The 20,039-nt window shown below is 28.2% G+C and overlaps 2 protein-coding genes across 2 annotated transcripts; both read right to left on the bottom strand.

Moving 5' to 3' along the window:
* Positions 1-2,770: 2,770 nt before the first annotated feature.
* Positions 2,771-4,183, bottom strand: LOC138339192 (lignin-forming anionic peroxidase-like). The gene is made up of 4 exons (XM_069290738.1): positions 3,899-4,183; positions 3,594-3,785; positions 3,348-3,513; positions 2,771-3,267 (listed from the first exon to the last, which is right to left on the bottom strand). The coding sequence occupies exons 1-4, from the start codon at positions 4,100-4,102 to the stop codon at positions 2,879-2,881; spliced, it is 951 nt and encodes a 316-aa protein (XP_069146839.1). The 5' UTR covers positions 4,103-4,183; the 3' UTR covers positions 2,771-2,878.
* A 12,117-nt stretch (positions 4,184-16,300) lies between these two features.
* Positions 16,301-17,710, bottom strand: LOC112940333 (lignin-forming anionic peroxidase). Its single transcript, XM_026028321.2, has 4 exons — positions 17,429-17,710; positions 17,124-17,315; positions 16,878-17,043; positions 16,301-16,797 (listed from the first exon to the last, which is right to left on the bottom strand). Exons 1-4 carry the CDS (start codon positions 17,630-17,632, stop codon positions 16,409-16,411), a joined length of 951 nt encoding a protein of 316 aa, XP_025884106.2. The 5' UTR covers positions 17,633-17,710; the 3' UTR covers positions 16,301-16,408.
* Between the last annotated feature and the right edge of the window lie 2,329 nt (positions 17,711-20,039).

The raw sequence follows: 20,039 nt of genomic DNA, 5'->3' as shown, positions 1-20,039 counted from the left end.
CTTAGAAAGTCACTCAACTTTGAATTTTAACTCAAAAGTCACTCAACTATCCACTCTTTCTTCAGAAAGTCACTCAATCTATTAAATTATTTTTTAATTAAAATTTATTGATATTAATTATTTATATAACAAATAAAAAATTTTAAAAAATAAAATAAATTATTCAGTGATCTACCCACCTAACCCGACCCACTAAAAATATCATATGACCTATTTTATTTTATCTTTAATCCTAAATTAATTCCTCTCTTTAAACCTTGAATTAGGATTAAAGACAAAATAAAATGGGTTATATCATGTTTTTTAATGGGTCGGGTTACGTGAGTGGATCACTAAATGGTTTAAATGGTATTTTTATTTTTAAAATTTTTTGATTTGTTATATAAATAATTAATATCAACAAATTTTAGTTAAAAAAATAATTTAATAGATTGAGTGACTTTATGAGGAAAGAGTGGATAATTGAGTGACTTTTGAGTTAAAATTCAAGTTGAGTGACTTTCTGAGAAATAAGTGCATAGTTGAATGACTTTTGAGTGAAAATTGAAAGTTGAGTGACTTTCTAAGAGAAGAGTGCATAGTTGAGTGACCATATGAGGTATTAACTCGTCCGTTGGGCCGGCCTGGCCTAACCCGGGATTTAATAGGGCTGGGCTAAGATTTTTGGAGCCCATTTAAGAATAGAGCTTTTTAGATAAGTCTGCTCATTTGGGGGGCTTGAGAAATATTGGTAGGGCCGGCCCGTGGGCCAATAAAAATTAATTTAAAAATATAATATTAAATTTAAAAATAAAGAGAGTCCAAAATCAAAATAATTAGGTTAATATTTCTATTTAGATATTTATACTTTTAGTTGAAAAAAAAAAACTTAATAAATATTAAGGAAAATACACAAGTACCCCCTAGACTATGACCCAATTGCAGAGACACACCTTAACTAAACTAAGGTCCTATTAACCCTGAAATTTTTTTTTTTTGTAATTTTATACACCTTTTGTCTTATGTGTCACTCTATGTGACTCCATGCAATTGAGGTGCGTCAGAGATATTTGGATGCCACGTAAGCCAAAGAGGTACACAAAATTAAAAAAAAAAGTTCAGGGGGCAATACGACCTTAGTAAGGTGTGTCTTTGGGATTTCGGTCATAGTCTAGGGGGTACTTGTGCATTTTCCCTAAATATTATAAAGATAATTTTATTTGTGAATTTGATTAACAAGTAGTGACAAGGTTTCATTTGTTTCCATTAAGATTAAGACGTTTCAAATTGAATGCACATTTAAATATTAAGATGTGCATTAAGATCTAGATGTATAAATCTGAATAAACATCTGAATATTAAAATATTGTCTCTGAATCTGATCACTAAATTATTGAGACAGTTTGTTTTCAATATTTGAATGCACATATGAAATTAAACGTTATATCAATAAAATATTATAAAAATCTTATTAGTAAAATAGTTTTTTTTCATATAAAATAACATTTTGAACATTTTTACCGTAACAAGGTAATATGATTTATCTTTTAAGAACTCAACATCAAGTAACATCATTAATATGACTATATTTTGCACTCAAATACTTTGAGAATCTACAATTTAAAATAGTTTATATAGAGTAGTAAATATATAGTTTATGAAAATATTTTATTTTATTTTATTTTATTATAAAATGTTTTTGTTGTTATTAATCAAATAACTAATAATTTCTTATTTTTTAAAATCGTGCTAAATATTATATCATGTGAGTGCTTATCAATTCAAATATATTTGTTAATTTAGAAAATAAAAGATGTATATTAATTTAAGGTGTGTTACAAATCTGATTCATTCAGATATATCCAGACCCATTAAGAGTCTTATAAGAAAATAAACAAACGAACTTAATAAATTGAATCTGAATAATTAAGATCCAGTTCTTAAAAACAAACGCACTTAATAAGGCAAATCTGAATGATTAAGATTCAAACCCCATTAAGTGCAAACAAATGAGACCTAACATAATGTAATATTGTTTTGTCGATATTTATGATAATATTTTTAAATTATAATTTATAATTTAATAATTATAAAAAAAATATAAGAAAGTGGGCTGGCCCGGCAAGCCTGTAGCCCACGTAATTGTGGGTTGGGCCGACCATTTTTTGGCCCACACAAAAAATGGGCTAGCCCGGCCTGACCCGAAAAATGTCAAAGCCTGTATAGGTTAGCCCGGATAGGATGGACTAGCCCATATGACAGCTCTATTTCGTACTAATGATTCGATGATATCTAATTTGTAGGATAAAATTATGAAATATCAAAATCAATAGTAAATGGGATTAAAATATTACTTTTGGAGGACATTCTGTTTTCCATGTTCAATAAAATCTATTATGAAAGAGATAGTCATTTTAATTTGTTATTATAATGATAACATTCATAGTCGCCGTTTGATATATTTTTTAATTATATTAACAAGTTGTCCATGTAATTATTTTTCTGTTAGACTTCATTTCAGAAAATTTTATAACTTTAGTAGTTGAAATTATGGCAAGGTAAATATGAAAAAAAATACAATGATATAAATTACAATAAAAATCTAATTGCACATTTATAGTCGAAAAATTTATATATAGTAGTGTTATATATGGTGATATAGTATAAAAAACTTATTTATATTATTTATATTGAGATAACAGATTAATTATCATTATAATTATTGTGTATCAAAAAAATTTAAGTTTAATTATATATTAAAAATGGAGCCAAGTAGTTACATTGCCAAACATTTTCTTTCACAAGGAAGATTTATTTCATTCTTGAAACAATACAATATATAAAGAAAAAAAATCAAATGAATTAGCGATTATACAAGTAATAATAGGCTTTTGAAAAATCAATTTATAGCTCCACAAACCGTTCTTATGATCCCATTTTGACCAGTTAGAGGACTGATATCTCCCATTTTAATCATGGCTGCAGCAAAATCAGAGGCAAATGCTCGAGGGCTATTGCTATATTCTAAAACAATATCATCGGTAGATCCTCCACTCAAAAGAACTTGATCCGATTGAAGAAGGCCTTTTCTTTGCCTCAAATTCTTGAAGTAGTTGTTATCCAATTGATTAGGTGTTACCAAATCAAGTGGAGCTAGGTTTCCATTTTGATCTTCTTGAGGACATTGTCGTCTTCTAGTGCTAGCAAATCCAGCATCGATGTCTGTTCCATTGCTATAAATTCTATCACGGAAAAGGAAACATTGTGCTTGTCCAATTGAATGTGATCCTAGAATTATTTTAAAATGTTAGAACTTGTCATAAATATATATGTACAAATCTATATATATGATCCATATCAATAATTACCTGATAAAGCAACCATATCCCTTGTGCTAAGGCCTTTGTTGGCAAAGCCAGAAATAAGCCTACTAAGAGGATCAAAAGGACCAGGAAGATCAGTTTCCGCAACAGTATGACTTGCAGTGGTTGAGTCTCTTCTTCCGAGTTTCACTGTCCATGATGGACCGCCAACCTGATTGTCATTAACGTAACATTAATTAATTGGTTTGAATAAAAAAGTTTCTTCTTTTCATAGTGTGAAAATGTACTTACGAGACTTGATGCATCTCTAGCAGCAACTGCAAGTATGTCAGCACACGATACAACTCCAGGACATATTTTCTCAACCTCTCTTTTTGCATCTTCTATAACACCAAAGCCTCTAACTGATCCAAGATTTGGCAGCGCTGTCTTCTCACTGACAATAGTTGGAGTTTCATCAAGCAAGAGAGAAGCATCACAACCCTACAAAAGTTTTAAAAAAAGTCACTTAGTATGTATATTATACATTTCATCAAACAAAACAATCATATAGTTAGATAAACATACATATAGATTAATTAATGTATATATCCAACCTGAACAAAACAATCATGGAAATGAAGACGAATGAGGGATGCAGCCATACGACGTTCGCTTGAAACTGCTTGTCTTATACTTGTACGAATAGTGGTGAGAGCATTAGGGCAAGTTCGGTCGTAGAAAGTGGAAGAAAGTTGTGCATGGCATTGCATGGTAGAGAGTAGAAGAAGAGAAAATATAGCAATAAAAGAACTAGTCATTTTGATATTAAAATGCAAAGTTTGTTGAAAGAATTATAGATATTTTTTTAATCTTTGTGATGTGTTGAGGGAATAATGTTTCACTCAAATATTTATAGGCATAAAAACACGTTATTCTAAATATCTTTGGTCACTATTGGCTGCCAATTGCATATCAGCGTTTTTTTGCCACCTTTTGTCTTGGCCATTCTTTTGACTTGGTCTAATTGCTACCTATTCTTGTAAGTGAAATGGATCCTTACCATGTTATCGATTATCGATTATTAGTTTATTAGTTATTAATCATTATCAATTTAATCTTGACAAAAATAATAATCAAAAATCAATTAAAAACTAGGTGATCCACAAATCAAATGAACCATACACAAGGGTTGATCGATTGTATTTTTTTCAAAAGCAAAACACTATCATATTGTAGAATAATCGAGAATTTGAGACAACCTAAAATAAATATATGAAAGTAAACTCTGAGCTGAGAACTTTATATACCATGTTACAGCCAAAATTAAACGGGTAAGAACATGTGAATTAATTGCACAATAGCCACTTAATTTCTTTTTGAAGTAATTTGTAGGGTTAGGGTTTAAAAACGTGAAAAAGTGGGGTTGGGTTATGGAGTCATGGGCCATTTCATCACTTTAAGAACTTGGGGATAAAAAAATAAGTACTCCGTGCGTTTAAATTTTGTTGACAAGTTAAGATTGTGGTTAGGTTATTATGATTGTTCCCTGCTCATTAATCATTATGGTCAATATATACATCATTTTGTCTTTGACAAATACCTTTCTAATTTGGGAAAATACTATGATTTTTAATGATTAATTAATTGTCGTATTCTGTCTGTCATAAGAAAGTCAAAGAAACAATTTTTATGAATTAATAAACTAAAGAAGATTTGTATTTTAATAAAAAAAGTCAAAGAAACAAATATTATGAATTGATATGTCAAAAGTCAAAAGTCAATGACATTATTAAAAAATATATTTTTAAGAGAAGATTTTCTTTTAGCTGAATAAAATTTCATAAACATATAAAGACATTTTAATTTTATTATGATGTGGATTTACATTATAATTTTGGATGTTATTTGTTACCAGATTAATATCTAACTAGAGATATATCTATAATTTTGTTATACGTACTAGGAAGCTTCATGTATTAAATAATGGCATGCATAAATGTCACTTTCAACATGTATTTAGGCATTATATTAGTTGAAAGTCAAAGTCAGCAGGCTATATCCAATTACATAATAAAGTTAAAACTAATTTTATTTTTTTAATAAATTAAAGCAGCATCTAATACTTTATAAGAAATTCACCTTATATCATTTGTCAAAGACAACTCTTGCCAAATACGAGTACGGTATGAAAGATCGAATTGATTAATAAATTAAATTGAAAAAAAATCTTATTAGATTTATGTGTTTTTAATGATTATATATATATATATATATATATATATATATATATATATATATATATATATATATATATATATAAAAGGTTATTGAATTATTGAATCGATTTTGATTTTAGTATTGAGTTATTGATAATCCGATAGCTTATTAAGTCAATAGTATTTTACTACTTTACTCTTCATAAATATTAAATATTTAATAATTTATCATGATTAATTAATCGCTATATCAGTGTTCTAAAACACTACAATTTATCTAATTAAATATTATTTTTCTTGTTTCACTATATCAAAATATTTTTTGCTAATTTACTTGTTTCACCATATCACGTCAAATTATTAGAGAAGTGAGAAGTTATATATTAAATCAAACTGTTAAAAATCAAAAATTGATAAAAAAAAATATTCATATTGATTTGCATCTTTTAAAATTGAAAATTGATAAACTGAATTCATAATACATAAAATCGAAATAAATCAACCGCTTTAAGAATAATAAATTACATTTTTTTTTGAATTTTTCTACTAAACTAATCCCTTTACAAAGATTTATTATGTTTATTATTATTATTAATCTCATAATTATGAGTTTGATAGAATCCAGTAATTCTAATTCAAATTTAGAGTTGTTAATGAACAAATAGGTTAAACTTGAACGAACAAATATAGTCAAATTTAGAGGTGTTAATGAGCAGATAGGCTGAACTTGAATGAATTGATATAGTCTAAATTAATAAATGGTAAGTCAAGTCAGTTGAATTGAAATAATTTGGATGAAACTAAGCTAAAAAATATATCATCGTAAGCCATCCATACAAATTTCAATAAGTTTCGATTTTTTTATTTATTCTATTATAATCTTTTATTATTCTAATTAAAATGTTTTTTTCTTTATTGTAACTATATAATATAGAGTATATCAAATAACAAATATATTTTCTTGAAAAAAAATTCAATGAGATTTTTTATGGTCAATTTGAACTATGTACCAAATATTATTTAAAGTTGGGCAATATGTTGAAACTAATAGAATTAAAATCAAACTTTGATATGAAGTAGTAGTGAAGCACCAGCTAGCAAACATAGAATATTAATTATACATGAATTAAAACCTCATTACAATATATTTTTCTCTTTAATTATTATTATTATACACTCGAGAATAATTTTAAATAAGATCCAATAAACTTCAAATAAATATATATTTTATACTCAAACTTCACTTGTCATATATACGTAGGGATATTCATGGTATTGTTACAAAAAATCAAATCGAATGCAATTTGAATAAAATCAACCAAAAAGAAATTCAATATTTGATTAAATTTGATTTTAAATTTTGAAAATCAATACTATTTAGCTTGGTTTTGATTTTACTAAAAACAACCGCAAAAATAATCAAAACCAAATAGATGAATAAGATGTATATATTTATAATTATTTATATATTATTCATAAATAAAATATAAATATTTTGTTAAATGTTAATTAACTTAAGCCTTTAATTTTATCATTTTTCTCAAGTCCAACACTGAAATTTTAGCCCAATTATTACAATCCTAAGATCAAGTCCACCAAAATTCATTACTTTAGTCTTTACCTGCACATTCTCTTAATTGAATCACTTTATTTGTGTTATAATAACTCTAATATTGCTTAATTACTCAATTGAATCGATAGTGGCTTTCTTGTGAATTATTCATGTATTAAGTGTTTGTGTCCATCAAAATACATATGTGCCCTAAAAATTTATTACTTCTCAAATAAAAAAACTCAAAAAAACTGAACGAAACCGAATCAAATCGACAAGAACCAAACCGCAGTTATTGTTTTGTTTGATTTGGTTTGGTTTTCAAAATTTACAAAACTGACTAGATTGGTTTGATTTGATTTTAACCAATAATCGATCCAAGCCGAACCACGAAAACCCCTATATATAGGGATAAAACATAAGTATTCCTCTAGATTATGATTGAAATCTCAAAGACGCGCCTTTACCTAAATTAAGGTCCTATATATAATTCCATCTCTCTCCCCCCACCTCACCCCCAACCCAAACCCATTCTTTGTATAAAGTTGTACATATTTTTGATTTATCTGACATTCAAACATTAATCACGTGCCTCAATTATTTAGAGTCATAAAGTGTATCACGTAAGCTAAAAAATGTATAAAATTATAAAAAAAAAATGAGTTCAAAGGTAATGTGACCTTAATTAATTAAGATGTATCTCTAAGATCTTGGTCTAGCTAGTTTAAGGATGCTTGTGTTTTATCCCCTTGTTATAATCACCTTGTTTGATATGCATGCATTTCAGATAACTTTTTTGTCACGACCCAAAAATGGACGTGATGACACTCGTCTTATCCCATCAAGACAAGTCAGCCTAAAATTCAACCATTACAATAAATATGCGGAACATTTACTATCAACTTACATTATACCTCCAAAACCTGGTAGTCACGTGTACAAGCCTCTATTGTATTACAATTGATTCAAAAGAAAAACTCAAGTCTCAAATGAACTTGTTTCTAGAATAGAACAAGATCATAATTATGGATAAGAAAGTCTGATGAGATGGAAACAGCTACCTCACAAATCTTCAAGAAGCCTCAGAAAAGAAGAGAATGACAAGTACAATAAAAATCCAGGCTCATAACCTACAAAAAAATTATAGAAGCAAGGGGTGAGTACCAAACCACACGGTACTCAGCAAGTAAACCTCTAAACACAAGCTAAGGGGATGAAATACGGGTACTCCTACCGCCCCCAACCGAACCTCTACAACTACAACCTGCAGTAAAATCAACCCAACCTAACAGCTCACAGTTTACATAGCACGTAGCTCAATAACAACAGTTAGACAAATTACATATCCTCAACAACAACACTTTAACAAATTACATATCCTCAATAACAAATACTTCAACAAACTACATATCCGTAATAACAAGCTCAATGATCAATCACAAGTTACGCAGAAAGGCAATCAGAAGATCAGCAAAACACAATATCAAATTCACTAATGATAAGTATGTGCAATGCAATGGAATGCAATGTCAAGTATAATGATGCATGTCTGACCTAGTGATACACACCCGCTGTCTGTCAGTCCGGGACCCATGGGGGACATATCTGTCCATGCATCTGTCGCGGTGCACGACACGACCCTCGATAATAGTAACCATCGCGGCGCGCGATACGTCCCTCGAAATATAGTATCCATCACGGCGCGCGATACGTCCCTCGAAATGGTACATCCTCTTAAGTACTCATTCTTTCTCAATGTACATAACACTTGTCACAACCAATGCCTCAGAATAATGCAGATGACAAGCTCACACAAATAATGAGGAGATGACCATTTTCATAACATCGCACAGTTCACAATCACACAAACATGAAGCCACATCAACAAAGATTCAACAAGCCTTCAACCATTTCTCAACACATCACACATAAACAATTAATCACATTGCCTTTTATTATCCCTTTTTTTTTCATCATTATAATTAATCAATGTGGACAAGTCAACCCATCACTGATCCCGTTACTCCCAAACATATACCACAAGGAAATACACGCATTTCATACACTTAACAAGAGTTTAGAAATCTACTTGCCTCAATTTATCGAACAATCACTTCGAGACTTTAGCCTTCCTCCTTTGTTGTACTTTCAAATCAATACAATCTATTCAAATCAATAACCACAATAAGAGTTCAAATCTTACAACACTCATATTACTATTTGTTTAACTTTGACCCAACAATTTATCCAAATTTATAATAAAGTTTCTCAATCTTGATTCCAACTAATAAGTCAAATCTCATATTTCTTAAATTTCAAGTCAAGAGTTAAGTCATAATTTCTCCAAACACTACAACCCTAATAGTTTCCATATAATATAATTGTCCAATTATTATCCCAAAATGGCTATTGACGGCATATCAATATTCCATTGGAAATCTTGACATACTTTCAAAGGGAACACCATCAATAATTTCTAAAAAACCCAATTACATATCTATAACTAGTTATGACACTATCACTTTGACAAATTTCATAACAATTATAAGAAGATTTAGAGAAAATTAAATCCCAACAAATTTTCAGAATCTATATGTCACACATTAAATTCCTATATATTTAGTACCCACCCATTACCATTAACTTTCAAAACAAATTCACAAATCCTTTTTTCTTTACAAACCTACAGTAACCCACTTCAATTTCATATCTAACTCTTAACGAATTAAAAGTATTAATCATCATAAAACTTATCTTTTATACATGTATTGTTTCATCCACCAACAATAATAATTCATTTAATACCCTCTAGTCCATAATTATATGTAAATAACATGTGCACATGTACACGAAATCAAAAACTAGTTTCACGTATTAGTGTAAATTATACACGTTTTAACTTAAAAATCTACTCCTAATTACATTAAAAACTTAATAGAAAGGATGAAAATAATTACCTTGACGCCTTGAGATAAAAATATTGATTTTGCTCTTCTTCTTTTTTTCTTTTCTTTTCTCCCTTTCTTTTCTTTTCTGCGTATTTCTTTCTGTTTTTTTTTCTTCGTATGAGCCGTCACAGCTTTTAAAAGGTTAGGGCACTTTGCCCCTTTTCTTTTTATTTTATTTCATTTATTTATTGAATTAATTTCCTTTTTCTTTTCTTTTTTTTCTTTTTTTTTCCATTATTATTAGCAACAAAATAATCTTTTATTAAATCTAAAAATCATGTCACTCATTCTTATAAGTCATATAAATTAATTATAAAATCTACTAAAAAGTTTAATATAAAAATAATGGTTGAAATTTCTAAAACGACTAAGAGGGTCCTTACATTTTTTTTATTACAATGATTTAACATTTTAAGAAACTTTCGTCTATATCACTAAAGGATGTATTGCAGTGAATGAGGTTGCTCATCCCTTAATTAGAGGTCTCATGTTTGAACATTTGGTATGGAAAAATCTTCGGTATAGGGAGTGGTTCCCTTCGGAAGGGGTCTACAACTACAATAAAAATAATTTTTAGCGTCATTAAAATTTGACATCAATAAAGAGTGTTAAAGACTTTATCGACATTAGTTAAGTGTCATTAAAATCAATATTTCTAAAAGCTTCAGGGACATATACAAAGACTGCTAATTGCCCCTAAAAAACATTTTTAGCTATAATTAAGAATTAATTGCCGCTAATAATAATTTTTGATATAGTGTACACAACGTAAATTCGAATATAATTGAAGTCTAATGCATATACCGAACATTAGATGGGAAAAAAATCTTTCATCTATCACATTTATTATAGGATAAATTACCTATATACACATTTTTTTCTTCATAATTTCTATTATTGACTATCATTTTAAAAATATTTCTAAAATCCCTCTTTTTCCTTTCAAATCCCTTGTTCCAGATACATAAAGTTATACACGTTTTTTTCTTTCTATTTTTACTCCTTATTTCATTCCCTCAACCTCTTCCTATTTTTCTCACTCTATCTCTTCCTATTTTCATTCCATCAATCTTTACTTCCTTCATTTTTTAATTTTCAGATTTAATTCTCTCTATTTTCACTAATATCTCTCCACAATTTTTTTCAGAACAACTCAAGTTTTCGCTTTACAATTTTTTTCAAAGAATTACCGGATTCTCCTTCATTTTCACCTTCACAATATGCATAAGAGAAAGGTAAAATACATGATGTATTTTGTTTCCTGCAAAAAAATCAGTTTTAGGAGATCCTCATTTACTGGTGAAACTACATTATGAAATGAAATGAAGTAATATCTACCAAATGTATCATTTTATCATGTTTCAAGTGTTGTTGTGTATCTTCTACGGTTATTCAAATTTAGAAGAATATGTTTCCGTACACAATATCAAATTATATTCGTGATACATTTGTGAGCGAAGAAATCGAGGAATGACACATGCTCGAGCTTTAAATCTATTGTTTTACAAATTTCCAAAACCCCTCATTTTTGCACATTAAATTAATGTATCAGCGCATAAGATTAATGTATCTCACGCATCAGATTAATGTATCATGTATAAAATGTAATGCATCTTACTTAACGATTAATGTATCAGCGGTTATTTTAGTTATGATACGTAAATTCAAATTTATACTAAATGTATCTGATACATAACAATTACCAAACAATAATGTATCGATCTTAAACAATTACTATAATGTATTTTTTTTTAAAATTTAAAGTGTTGTATTTCTCAAATAAAATAACAGACATAAATAATAATGTATCAAACACTATTTTTTTGGTCATGATACGTAAATTCAAATTCATACTAGATGTATCTTATACATAACAATTACCAAACAATAATCTATCGATCTCAAACTTAAAATCTTATGGGCAACACTTACTTATTTAATGTATCTAATAAAAATATAATATCTATCAATTCAATTGAAAGGATCTTCATGATCTCAAACAAAAGAATATACATAAATAATAATATATCATGCACTAATTTTTTAGTTATGATACGTAAATTTGGATTTATACTAAATGTATCTGTAACATAACAATTGACAAATAATAATGTAGTGATTTCAAACCTAAAATTTTATGGGCAACACTTTCTTATTTAGTGTACCAAGTAGAAATACAACACTTATCAATTTAAATTGAAAGGATTTTCATGATGTATCTTCTCAAAAAAATTGATAATTTTTAATCAAAATTGAAAGAATCTTCAATGAACTAGGAGAATAATTTTGAAATTCAAAATTTTCGTCAATTTTGAATCAAGATGGAAAGGATCTTCAATGACTGGAGAAAAATTTAGAATCTCAAATTTTTCGTTAATCTTGAATCAAAATCGAAAATATATTTGATGAACTTGAAGATTTACAAAAGAAATCGTTGTCCAACAACAATTCCATACAATCCTTCATAACTCATCCCGCTTTCAAAATTTTGACAAATTTTTTTATCAAACAGAGAGAACGATGAACAAGAAGAAGAAATTTAATTTTTTGATTTTTTTGGATTGTTATACTATATGATTTTGAATTCGTGATATTAATTTTGAATGAAATAACGTAATTTGTGGAATCTTAATTTAATTTCCAGTTATTTCCCTAAATTAGTGGAACAAATGGATACTATGAGATTTTAAATTGATTTTACAGCTTTTTTTCTCTTAATAAGTGCAACAGATTGATCTGATAATAATATATCTGAATCCTTAATTATGTATCTGAAATATCTAAAAAATATGAGATTTATTTAATTATAAAAATAATAGGGATAGAAGGTAACTTAGGTTTTACACTATGGTATTTATGTAAGTTATACTTTATTATATTTATTAATTTTGCAATTTATAAAATTGTCAACTTTATTTTGAAAAGTACACTACCCTACAACACATGCATGTCTAGCAAGGTGTTGAAGTTATAAAAGGAAGAATTGTGTATGGACATGAATTTCAGGTTGAAAAAAGAAAGAAGTTGAAGCATTTAGAACGGAACTTGAAATACTATTCGATCACATTTATTTTTGACATTATAGGTGTTGAATTTATTTCATTTCTTGGTATGTTAATTTTTTTATATATAGAATTTCTTTAATGAAAATTAAACTTTCGCCGTTGAAGTTTGATACTTTTAAACTACTGGTGAATACATAGAAAGAGGATACAAACAACTTGTGTAGAACACTACGCTATAAAAGTTGGAGTTTGGAATGGTTAATTAAACAGAAATAATATATTACATCGAATAGTTTAATGTTAAAAATAATTATTATTTGTCAAATGTGAGCATTATAATTATTTATATAGTCATATACAGATCATCAATTCTTTGACATTCCCCTTCGTACTAGAGCCGTCAATATGGGCTAGGCCTGTTGGGGAGTTAATACCTCAGATGGTCACTCAATTATGCACTCTTTTCTCAGAAAGTCACTCAACTTTCAATTTTCACTCAAAAGTCACTCAACTATGCGCTTCTTTCTTAGAAAGTCACTCAACTTTGAATTTTAACTCAAAAGTCACTCAACTATCCACTCTTTCTTCAGAAAGTCACTCAATCTATTAAATTATTTTTTAATTAAAATTTATTGATATTAATTATTTATATAACAAATAAAAAATTTTAAAAAATAAAATAAATTATTCAGTGATCTACCCACCTAACCCGACCCACTAAAAATATCATATGACCTATTTTATTTTATCTTTAATCCTAAATTAATTCCTCTCTTTAAACCTTGAATTAGGATTAAAGACAAAATAAAATGGGTTATATCATGTTTTTTAATGGGTCGGGTTACGTGAGTGGATCACTAAATGGTTTAAATGGTATTTTTATTTTTAAAATTTTTTGATTTGTTATATAAATAATTAATATCAACAAATTTTAGTTAAAAAAATAATTTAATAGATTGAGTGACTTTATGAGGAAAGAGTGGATAATTGAGTGACTTTTGAGTTAAAATTCAAGTTGAGTGACTTTCTGAGAAATAAGTGCATAGTTGAATGACTTTTGAGTGAAAATTGAAAGTTGAGTGACTTTCTAAGAGAAGAGTGCATAGTTGAGTGACCATATGAGGTATTAACTCGTCCGTTGGGCCGGCCTGGCCTAACCCGGGATTTAATAGGGCTGGGCTAAGATTTTTGGAGCCCATTTAAGAATAGAGCTTTTTAGATAAGTCTGCTCATTTGGGGGGCTTGAGAAATATTGGTAGGGCCGGCCCGTGGGCCAATAAAAATTAATTTAAAAATATAATATTAAATTTAAAAATAAAGAGAGTCCAAAATCAAAATAATTAGGTTAATATTTCTATTTAGATATTTATACTTTTAGTTGAAAAAAAAAAACTTAATAAATATTAAGGAAAATACACAAGTACCCCCTAGACTATGACCCAATTGCAGAGACACACCTTAACTAAACTAAGGTCCTATTAACCCTGAAATTTTTTTTTTTTGTAATTTTATACACCTTTTGTCTTATGTGTCACTCTATGTGACTCCATGCAATTGAGGTGCGTCAGAGATATTTGGATGCCACGTAAGCCAAAGAGGTACACAAAATTAAAAAAAAAAGTTCAGGGGGCAATACGACCTTAGTAAGGTGTGTCTTTGGGATTTCGGTCATAGTCTAGGGGGTACTTGTGCATTTTCCCTAAATATTATAAAGATAATTTTATTTGTGAATTTGATTAACAAGTAGTGACAAGGTTTCATTTGTTTCCATTAAGATTAAGACGTTTCAAATTGAATGCACATTTAAATATTAAGATGTGCATTAAGATCTAGATGTATAAATCTGAATAAACATCTGAATATTAAAATATTGTCTCTGAATCTGATCACTAAATTATTGAGACAGTTTGTTTTCAATATTTGAATGCACATATGAAATTAAACGTTATATCAATAAAATATTATAAAAATCTTATTAGTAAAATAGTTTTTTTTCATATAAAATAACATTTTGAACATTTTTACCGTAACAAGGTAATATGATTTATCTTTTAAGAACTCAACATCAAGTAACATCATTAATATGACTATATTTTGCACTCAAATACTTTGAGAATCTACAATTTAAAATAGTTTATATAGAGTAGTAAATATATAGTTTATGAAAATATTTTATTTTATTTTATTTTATTATAAAATGTTTTTGTTGTTATTAATCAAATAACTAATAATTTCTTATTTTTTAAAATCGTGCTAAATATTATATCATGTGAGTGCTTATCAATTCAAATATATTTGTTAATTTAGAAAATAAAAGATGTATATTAATTTAAGGTGTGTTACAAATCTGATTCATTCAGATATATCCAGACCCATTAAGAGTCTTATAAGAAAATAAACAAACGAACTTAATAAATTGAATCTGAATAATTAAGATCCAGTTCTTAAAAACAAACGCACTTAATAAGGCAAATCTGAATGATTAAGATTCAAACCCCATTAAGTGCAAACAAATGAGACCTAACATAATGTAATATTGTTTTGTCGATATTTATGATAATATTTTTAAATTATAATTTATAATTTAATAATTATAAAAAAAATATAAGAAAGTGGGCTGGCCCGGCAAGCCTGTAGCCCACGTAATTGTGGGTTGGGCCGACCATTTTTTGGCCCACACAAAAAATGGGCTAGCCCGGCCTGACCCGAAAAATGTCAAAGCCTGTATAGGTTAGCCCGGATAGGATGGACTAGCCCATATGACAGCTCTATTTCGTACTAATGATTCGATGATATCTAATTTGTAGGATAAAATTATGAAATATCAAAATCAATAGTAAATGGGATTAAAATATTACTTTTGGAGGACATTCTGTTTTCCATGTTCAATAAAATCTATTATGAAAGAGATAGTCATTTTAATTTGTTATTATAATGATAACATTCATAGTCGCCGTTTGATATATTTTTTAATTATATTAACAAGTTGTCCATGTAATTATTTTTCTGTTAGACTTCATTTCAGAAAATTTTATAACTTTAGTAGTTGAAATTATGGCAAGGTAAATATGAAAAAAAATACAATGATATAAATTACAATAAAAATCTAATTGCACATTTATAGTCGAAAAATTTATATATAGTAGTGTTATATATGGTGATATAGTATAAAAAACTTATTTATATTATTTATATTGAGATAACAGATTAATTATCATTATAATTATTGTGTATCAAAAAAATTTAAGTTTAATTATATATTAAAAATGGAGCCAAGTAGTTACATTGCCAAACATTTTCTTTCACAAGGAAGATTTATTTCATTCTTGAAACAATACAATATATAAAGAAAAAAAATCAAATGAATTAGCGATTATACAAGTAATAATAGGCTTTTGAAAAATCAATTTATAGCTCCACAAACCGTTCTTATGATCCCATTTTGACCAGTTAGAGGACTGATATCTCCCATTTTAATCATGGCTGCAGCAAAATCAGAGGCAAATGCTCGAGGGCTATTGCTATATTCTAAAACAATATCATCGGTAGATCCTCCACTCAAAAGAACTTGATCCGATTGAAGAAGGCCTTTTCTTTGCCTCAAATTCTTGAAGTAGTTGTTATCCAATTGATTAGGTGTTACCAAATCAAGTGGAGCTAGGTTTCCATTTTGATCTTCTTGAGGACATTGTCGTCTTCTAGTGCTAGCAAATCCAGCATCGATGTCTGTTCCATTGCTATAAATTCTATCACGGAAAAGGAAACATTGTGCTTGTCCAATTGAATGTGATCCTAGAATTATTTTAAAATGTTAGAACTTGTCATAAATATATATGTACAAATCTATATATATGATCCATATCAATAATTACCTGATAAAGCAACCATATCCCTTGTGCTAAGGCCTTTGTTGGCAAAGCCAGAAATAAGCCTACTAAGAGGATCAAAAGGACCAGGAAGATCAGTTTCCGCAACAGTATGACTTGCAGTGGTTGAGTCTCTTCTTCCGAGTTTCACTGTCCATGATGGACCGCCAACCTGATTGTCATTAACGTAACATTAATTAATTGGTTTGAATAAAAAAGTTTCTTCTTTTCATAGTGTGAAAATGTACTTACGAGACTTGATGCATCTCTAGCAGCAACTGCAAGTATGTCAGCACACGATACAACTCCAGGACATATTTTCTCAACCTCTCTTTTTGCATCTTCTATAACACCAAAGCCTCTAACTGATCCAAGATTTGGCAGCGCTGTCTTCTCACTGACAATAGTTGGAGTTTCATCAAGCAAGAGAGAAGCATCACAACCCTATAAAAGTTTTAAAAGAAGTCACTTAGTATGTATATTATACATTTCATCAAACAAAACAATCATACAGTTAGATAAACATACATATAGATTAATTAATGTATATATCCAACCTGAACAAAACAATCATGGAAATGAAGACGAATGAGGGATGCAGCCATACGACGTTCGCTTGAAACTGCTTGTCTTATACTTGTACGAATAGTGGTGAGAGCATTAGGGCAAGTTCGGTCGTAGAAAGTGGAAGAAAGTTGTGCATGGCATTGCATGGTAGAGAGTAGAAGAAGAGAAAATATAGCAATAAAAGAACTAGTCATTTTGATATTAAAATGCAAAGTTTGTTGAAAGAATTATAGATATTTTCTTAATCTTTGTGATGTGTTGAGGGAATAATGTTTCACTCAAATATTTATAGGCATAAAAACACGTTATTCTAAATATCTTTGGTCACTATTGGCTGCCAATTGCATATCAGCGTTTTTAGCCACCTTTTGTCTTTGCCATTCTTTTGACTTGGTCTAATTGCTACCTATTCTTGTAGGTGAAACGGATCCATCGATTATTAGTTTATTAGTTATTAATCATTATCAATTTAACCTTGACAAAGATAATAATCATAAATCAATTAGAAATTAGGTGATCCACAAATCAAATGAACCATACACAAAGGTTGACCGATTATATTTTCTTTAAAAGCAAACACTATTACATTGTAGAATAATCGAGAATTTGAGACAACTTGAAATAAATATATAAAAGTAAACTCTAAGCTGAGAACTTTATATACCAGATAGCATAAGTATAATTTTTTTACGAGTTGTCAGTTAACCCGATAGAAAAAGTCTAAAACCGTTAGAATCGATAGCCCGACGAAAAAAAATCAAAAACATTATCAAAATCACTATAACTCATTATTGATAAGTTAATAACTATTTTTTTATCCAAACTATCAATTTCTGTTCGATTTTAAAAGTAATTCCTAAGTTATGTCGAGCTAGAAAACTTCATGATTAAATATTTTGTATTTTATATTATAATTGCATGAATGTCATTTTCCAATAATGTAACATAGATTTGGTCATTACGTTGAAAGTCAACTGGCGATACCATCATTATAATAAGAGCTAGTGAAGCTCCAGCTAGCAAGCATGTATATCAGAATATTATGCATGATTTCTTTCAATATTATATATTCTCTTTTCAAATTTTTAAAATTATTTTCAACAGTATCAGAATAATTTCAAATTAAGTTCAACACATTGCAATTTAATATATATTTTCCATTTAACTTAATTATTTAAAACAATTTTACTAGACACAACTCTACAATATGCACCATAATTTATGAGTAAGTTTTTATCTTGTAATTACTTAGACATTTTTGGCTGCTACACCATGTTACAGCCAAAATTAATCGGGTAAGAACATGTGAATTAATTGCACAATAGTCACTTAATTTCTTTTTAAATTAGGGTTTAAAAAGGTGAAAAAGTGGGGTTGGGTTATGGAGTTATGGGCCATTTCATCACTTTAAGAACTTGGGGATAAAAAAATAAGTACTCCCTCCGTTTAAATTTTGTTGACAAGTTAAGATTGTGATTAGGTTATTATGATTGTTCCTTGCTCATTAATCATTATGGTCAATATATACATCATTTTGTCTTTGACAAATCCCTTTTTAATTTGAGAAAATATTATGATTTTCAATGATTTATTTATTGTTGTATTCTGTCTGATATAAGAAAGTCAAAGGAACAATTTTTATGAATTAATAAACTAAAGAAGATCTGTATTTTAATTAAAAAAAGTCAAAGAAACAAATATTATGAATTGATATGTCAAAAGTCAAAGGTTAATGACATTATTAAAAAATATATTTTGAAGAGAAGATTTTCTTTTAGCTGAATAAAATTTAATGAACTGAAAAAACATATAAAGACATTTTAATTTATCTTTATTATGATGTGGATTTACATTATAATTTTGGATGTTATTTGTTATCAGATTAATATCTAACTAGAGATATATCTATAATTTTGTTATACGTACTAGGAAGCTTCATGTATTAAATAATGTAGTAATAATAAATAATGGCATGCATAAATGTCATTTTCAACATGTATTTAGGTATTATATTAGTTGAAAGTCAAAGTCAGCAGGCTATATCCAATTACATAATAAAATTAAAATTAATTTTCTTTTTTTAATAAATTAAAGCAGCATCTAATACTTTATAAGAAATTCACATTATATCATTTGTCAAAGACAACTCTTGCCACAGTTCTGACTAATACGAGTACGGTATGAAAAATCGAATTGATTAATAAATTAAATTGAAAAAAAATCTTATTAGATTTATGTGTTTTTAATGATTATATATATATATATATATATATATATATATATATATATATATATATATATATATATATATATATATATATAAAAGGTTATTGGATTATTGAATCAATTTTGATTTTAGTATTGAGTTATTGATGATCCGATAGCTTATTAAGACAATAGTATTTTACTATTTTACCCTTCATAAATATTAAATATTTAATAATTTATCATGATTAATTAATCGCTATATCAGTGCTCAAAAACTGTAATGACCTGTTTAGTCGTTTTGAGCAGTAGATTTTATTTCTGGAAAAACTGGCTGAGTCGATGGATCCCACGACGGACCGTCATGTGCACGACGGACCGTCGAGGGGGTCTCGT

This window comes from Solanum lycopersicum, chromosome 11, assembly GCF_036512215.1.
Source record: "Solanum lycopersicum chromosome 11, SLM_r2.1".
Taxonomy (NCBI): Eukaryota; Viridiplantae; Streptophyta; class Magnoliopsida; order Solanales; family Solanaceae; genus Solanum; species Solanum lycopersicum.
The sequence above is the reverse complement of the archived record's forward strand: the minus strand, read 5'-3'. Positions and strand labels throughout refer to the sequence as shown.

What these genes read in the sequence shown, in the direction of transcription:
- LOC138339192 (XM_069290738.1), bottom strand. Translation starts at nt 4,102, where the DNA reads ATGACTAGTTCTTTTATTGCTATATTTTCTCTTCTTCTACTCTCTACC. An exon ending in TCCATGATTGTTTTGTTCAG is followed by an intron (nt 3,786 to 3,898) that starts GTTGGATATATA and finishes AAACTTTTGTAG; the next exon opens with GGTTGTGATGCTTCTCTCTT. An exon ending in CTAGAGATGCATCAAGTCTC is followed by an intron (nt 3,514 to 3,593) that starts GTAAGTACATTT and finishes AATGACAATCAG; the next exon opens with GTTGGCGGTCCATCATGGAC.
- LOC112940333 (XM_026028321.2), bottom strand. Translation starts at nt 17,632, where the DNA reads ATGACTAGTTCTTTTATTGCTATATTTTCTCTTCTTCTACTCTCTACC. An exon ending in CTAGAGATGCATCAAGTCTC is followed by an intron (nt 17,044 to 17,123) that starts GTAAGTACATTT and finishes AATGACAATCAG; the next exon opens with GTTGGCGGTCCATCATGGAC. An exon ending in GGATATGGTTGCTTTATCAG is followed by an intron (nt 16,798 to 16,877) that starts GTAATTATTGAT and finishes AAATAATTCTAG; the next exon opens with GATCACATTCAATTGGACAA.